We start from the raw sequence: 6,203 nt of genomic DNA, 5'->3' as shown, positions 1-6,203 counted from the left end.
CCCCATTGGCTTCAGGGAAAAGCTTCTCTAATGATGATCTGTAAGTGTAGCAGAATGTTATGAGGATTCATTATATTGGTACTTTTTAAAGAAAAAAAGTATCTCGTCTTAGGTAGTATTTCAGTATCTAGACACCCAACCAGTGTCTGGTATGGGTTACAATTCTGAGGGTCAAATCAGTCAAATCCAGTATTGATTGGTTACTCCATCAAACTGTGCCATCATTAAACTGGCATATATTACAGACAGGACACCATTGCAGATCAAAGGGTTTGGGACAGGATTGGTGTTTACCTTTGTCCTTTAGTAGTGTGCAGAGTACTTTTCTGTACCAAAGATGCTAGAATACAGAGTTAATTGTTCATATGCATTGAGTTGTACAGGTATTGTTTTCTATAATAGGGCCTTACATCTAGTCTTTGGCTAGAAACCTCTAATATTGGCAATAGGCTAGGTTGCTTGGGAATTCCCATGGGATCCACTTGGCAAAGAGCTAATTAGATATAATCCAACCCTGGTACTGGAAACAAACTTCATTTGGTGACAAGAGATGGTCACTTGGGGCTTTGTATCCTCCATTATTTGGCTACTTCATTGAGATCACCTTTGTATATGTATATAATTTAGGAAGCTGTTACTATATAAATTTCTATAGTACTCTTCAAATAGTCCTTAATTTTAGTTGTTTTTCCTCATATTTCCTCCTCTTTTTAGCATTTTTTCTTTTATTGGATATTTTCTTTATTTACATTTCAAACATTATCCCCTTTTTCCTTCTCTTCTTCCATTGCTTCTATGAGGGTTCCCCCCACCCTCCCACCAATTCCCTCCTGCCTCCCCACTCTGGCATTCCCCTACACTAGGGCATTGAGCCTTCACAGGGCTTCTCCTCCCATTGATACACAACAAGGTACATATGAAACTGGAGCCATTAGTTACTCCATGTGTACTCTTTTGTTGTTGGTTTAGTCCCTGGGAGTTTTGGGGTATCTGGTTGGTTGATATTGCTGTTCTTCCTACAGGGTTGCAAACCCCTTCAGCTCCCTCAGTCCTTTCTCTAACTCCTCCATTGAGGATGTCATTCTCAGTCCAATGGTTGACTGCAAGCATTAACTCTGTATTTGTCATGCTCTGGCAGAGCCTCTCAGGACACAGCTGTATCAGGCTCCTGTCAGCAAGTACTTTTTGGCATCTGCAATAGTGTCTGGGTTTGATAACTGTGTATGGGATGGATACCCACATTTTCTTTACCCATTCTTTTGTTGAGGGGCACGTAGGTTGTTTACGATTTTGTCACTACTGTGAACCGAGAAACTGTGAACTTAGTGGAGCAAATGTCTCTGTGGTAGGATGAAGCATCGCTTGGATATGTGGGCAAGAATGGTATAGCTGTGTCTCGACGTAGATGGATTCCCAATATTTTGCGAAACTGCCATATTGATTTCCATAGGGGCTGTACAAATTTTTCACTCCCAACTGCAATGCAGAAGTGTTTCCCTTGCTCCACATCCTCAGCAACATGAGCTGTCACTTGTGTTATTGATCTTAGTCATTCTGACAGGTGTAAGATTGAATCTCAAAGTACTTTTGATTTGTATTTCCTAAATGGCTAAACGTGTTGTACGTTTCTTGGTTTCTCATTCATTTGCCATTCCTCCCTTGAGAATCCCCTATTTAGATCTGTACCCCAATTTTAAATTGGATTATTTAATTTTTTTCTTTTTTTTGGTATCTAGTTTCTTGAATTCTGTAAACATTTTGAATATTAGTCCTTCATTGGATGTGTAGTTCTTGAAAATCTTTTTCCATTCTGTAGCTTGTGGATTTGTCTGAATGATGTTCTTTGCCTTAGAGAAGCTTTTCAGTTCCATTAGGTCCCATGTACTAATTGTTGATCTTAGTGTCTATGCTATTACTGCAATCAGTTCAGAAAGTCTTCTCCTGTGCCAATAAGTTCAAGGCTATTCTCCATTTTCCCTTCTATCAGGCTCAGTGTATCTGGTTTTATGTTGAGGTCTTTGATCCATTTAGAGTTGAGTTTTGTGCAGAGTGATAAGAATGTATCTACTTGGATTATTTTACATAGACCCAGCAAGATTACAATCACAATTTGTTAAAGACGCTACTATTTTCTGGTAGGTATTTCTGGCTTCTTAATAAAAAAAATCAGGTGTATATTGGTGTGTTGACTTACATCTGAGGCCTCAATTCTATTCCTTTGATTCACATGTGTCCTTTGTCCCAACACCATGTGGTTTTATTACTATAGCTCTCTACAATTTGAGATTGGGAATGGTGATACCTCCAGTGGTTATTTAATTATACAGAAGTATTTTAGCTATCCTGGGTGATTTGTGTTTTATACGAAGCTAAAAATCATTCTTTCAAGTTCTGTGAAAAATTGTGTTGGAATTTTGATGGGGACTGCATTAAGTCTGTAGACTGGTTTTGATAGGATGAGCATTTTTACTATATTATTCCTACCAGGCCATGAGCATAGAAGGTCTTTCCATCTTCTGATCTCTTTCGTGTCTTTCTTTAGTGACTTAAAATCTTTATCACACAAGTCTTTCATTTGTGTGGTTAGAGTTTTCCCAAGAAGTTTTACATTATTTGAGGTTATTAACACATTGGTTTTAAAATCATGTATTGTTTAGTTAATATTAACCTTTTACAACTTTGTCTCCTTTTGTGAAAACAAGGGTGTTGTCCCTATGAGTGCAATATAAGAGCTAAACAACAGAGGTTTCTCCACAGAAGCAAGTGTTGCTGATCTCCCACTACTGAAGGTGTCCAAGAAGAACACAATGGAGAAGCTTATTGTCGGCACCCTGCTTCTCACTGTTCTTTCAGGAGGTATATCACAATCAGGTAGGTCTCGAACCCAGCGGGAAAGTTTTCTACATGTAGAACATAGGGAGTCCAACACCTTTTGCTGCTGCGGTTCTCAGGAAACTGTGAGTGAATGGTGTGTGGAAGTTACTTACTCTATATATGATCCAAACTTACCAACTTGAAAGAGTGATCGTTTACTGTCTTATGTCTCTTTTACAGCAGAACACAGAGAATGCTCTAGTTCCTGTTTCCAAGTACAGGTCTCTATAGGACTATCGTCTTTTAACCAAGGTTGCAGTGTTGTCTGAAGGTTCCACTGCAGATGGTCTACTTTCAAGCTTACTTGTATAGTCAATCAATTTTAGCTCATTTCAGGATGCTGGCCAGGGAATCTGAGTTCTTCACTGTCTAATGACTGTAGACCATTCTTAATCTCCTGTCATTGAGTCCCTTTCTACAAAACAGCTGCCACAGGCAACTGGAAGAAATGTCCAGTTCAGAAGCCACAACCTTTTCATAATCAGATCTTAGAAATCCTCCCACTGTGTCCTCACTCCTTACCAGTGAATCGGCACTTACCCAAAGGGAAGAGAATTAAGTTAAGTCACATTTTAAAAACTACCACATTATTGATGATGAAGGGTGTGCCTTACTATACTAGAGTGCAAAGAAGTCTCCGAGTTCAAGAAAGGAGAATGGGATTTGTTTTGCTGACGGGAGCACTGTAACAGCTCATTAAAGAGAACAAGAAGATAGGAAAAGATGCTGTAAGGGCAGGTGAGGTCCACAAAGGCCTTCAGAGAGGGTGAAGTTCTGCAATGACTTCCTCATTTGCAGGATCATCTACATCTGCATACATGTATACATTTACACACACACATACACACAATGTATATATGTAAAGTAGGTGTTTACTCTCTCATTCTTTTTAACACTTAATTGAGGTAATATAAGAGGAAAGAAGAAATCTTGGAAGGAATTTGGACTTTAAACCAGAAACTCATCTCTCCTGAATAATTGGATAATTGAACGACTATGGTGAAGTGGTAGGACTCTGAACCTCATTTCTTTACCAATACAACGGGGATACAAATAATACTCACCCAATAAATGGTGCCGAGGTCAATTAAGGGAAGAATGAACTTTGTGATGTGTATTATAAAACTAAATTTTTATTACCAAAGAAGCTACTTTCCTGTTTTGACAGCTTTATTATTTTTTTCTCTCTCACTGATGCCAGTAAGAAAACTTGACACTCATTTCTCTACGCTGCAGCGTTGCTGTCAGCCGAGAGTTATAAGTTATTTCAGGCTAACTATGATGCTCTGCTTCAAATTTGGATACTGACAAGGTTACAAACAGGGAGATAATTGATCACAGGGCATAAATACATGGTTTATACTCCAACCTTCCAGGTGCCGTTGTGTTCACAGGAATTTAGCTCACGCCCCCCACCTTCAATGCATGCCCCTCTCTCATACATTTGAGCTAGCCCTCTTTTCTGGAACCGTTCCATTCCGTTTCTCCAGGGGTCCAGAGTATAAGCACTTCTTAAAAAGCCCTTGTATGTTAGGAAATAGAATTCATGCTGTTTTCCCATTTCCTACTATGAAGCAAAACTAACTCAATTCAAGACTTTATAATATTTCTAGGCCATGTCTCCTCTGATTCAGTTTGTCATTATTCTCGAGTTTATTTTCCAAACTGCGGCATTTGTTAAATTTACTTTTCTGAACCAGGAAAGAATCATTCTATAATGATTACAGTTTCATCTTTTCGCGTGGCTCTTAAGACAAAATAAATCCACGGTGAATAATAATCCCTTGATCTTGTTGCTGTCGTGGAAAGCTGGTCTTTATTGAACACAGGAACTGCAGGAGAGAGTGAAGGTGAGGTGGGGCACTAGCATGATCTGGACCAAGTAATTTACATGACTTTGATGCTCCGTCATAACAAGGTCCAAGATGTATTAACCCTAGCTACAGGGTTCTAGACGAAATAACACGTTTGTGTAAGTGGTGAGAGAATATGCAGTACCCCAGGCTTTATATGCTGCAATATTTTAGTTACATCTAATTTTCTGTCATGGGTACTTCTTTTATCTAGGTGCTGTGTCAAAGAAGATCGAGGTAGAGTTGATAAAGGGAATCCTTAACTTTGCAGCAGTTGAACTGAGTTCAAATCCATCTGTTCATTGTTAGCTATGGTTTCGTTTGCTTGTTGGAGACAGGTTCTCACAGCTCAGGTGGTTCTCAAACTCACTCCACAGAGCAGGGGGCCCCCACCTCTCCAGAGCTGAGGCCACAGATGTGAACCACCTCCTCCAGGTCTGCCTTTAATGCGGTCTAGCTCTGTACTATTGCTGAGCTCGAACACTCGTAGGATCTCTGTGTGCTCCATGTGCTGTGCGTGTTCTGCCAGGAGGCAGCTCTGGGGCCACAAAAAGAACAAATCAAAGACCAGAGTTGATAGGATGTTTGTCTTGCTGATTTTTTTCTCCACAGACATGGATGGCAAGGCATTCATTTTCCCTCAAGAATCGTCCACTGCCTATGTGTCCCTGATACCTCGGGTGAAGAAGTCACTGCAAAACTTCACCCTGTGTCTGAAGGCCTTCACAGACCTGACCCGCCCTTACAGCATCTTCTCCTAAAACACAAAAACTCAGGACAATGAGATTCTTCTCTTTGTGCAAAATAGTGGAGAATACATGTTCTATGTTGGGAATTCGGCCGCCATTTTCAAGGCACCCACAAGTCTTTATGATCCAGTCCATATCTGTGTGAACTGGGAGTCTGCCTCTGGGATTGCAGAATTCTGGCTGAATGGAAAGCCGTTGGGGAGGAAAGGTTTGAAGAAGGGGTACACTGTGGGGGGTGAGGCAAAGATCATTATAGGACAAGAACAGGATTCCTTTGGGGGACATTTTGATGCAAAGCAATCCTTCGTTGGGGAGATATGGGATGTTTCCTTATGGGACCATGTGATCCCCCTAGAAGAGGCACATGACAGCTGTGAACGTGGCAACCTTATAAACTTCCGAGCTCTTACTTACGAAGAAAATGGCTATGTGGTGACTAAGCCCAAACTGAGGATTTAAGCTAATTTCTCTATGAAATGGAAGTCTGATTTTGGTCCTGTTACAATGATAACGTGCAATGCATTAAAAAGCCAAGACATACGAATCGTTGCTGTATGTTCTTTATGGTTGCAAAAGTTGGGGTGAGTTGTACTATAATTGTCTACAACATCAAACCATAGGAACTAGGGGAACACACTCCGCTCACAACTGAGCTCCCATCTTCTAGGATTCTCCGTGACTGGAGGAGATCCTATGGTGGTTCTTTGTGCTCAAATTTAGAAACCTG

General features: G+C 40.4%; 1 protein-coding gene across 1 annotated transcript; it reads left to right on the top strand.

Annotated features, from left to right (window-relative positions):
• The first annotated feature begins 2,807 nt into the window (after positions 1 to 2,807).
• Positions 2,808 to 5,935, top strand: LOC116910919 (mucosal pentraxin-like). Its single transcript, XM_032914673.1, is given in 2 exon segments — positions 2,808 to 2,871; positions 5,340 to 5,935. Coding segments are annotated over 2 exon segments (660 nt in total).
• The last annotated feature ends 268 nt before the right edge of the window (positions 5,936 to 6,203 follow it).

Source organism: Rattus rattus, chromosome 10 (genome assembly GCF_011064425.1).
Source record: "Rattus rattus isolate New Zealand chromosome 10, Rrattus_CSIRO_v1, whole genome shotgun sequence".
Classification (NCBI taxonomy): domain Eukaryota; kingdom Metazoa; phylum Chordata; class Mammalia; order Rodentia; family Muridae; genus Rattus; species Rattus rattus.
This window is presented reverse-complemented; position numbering and strand designations above follow the sequence as displayed.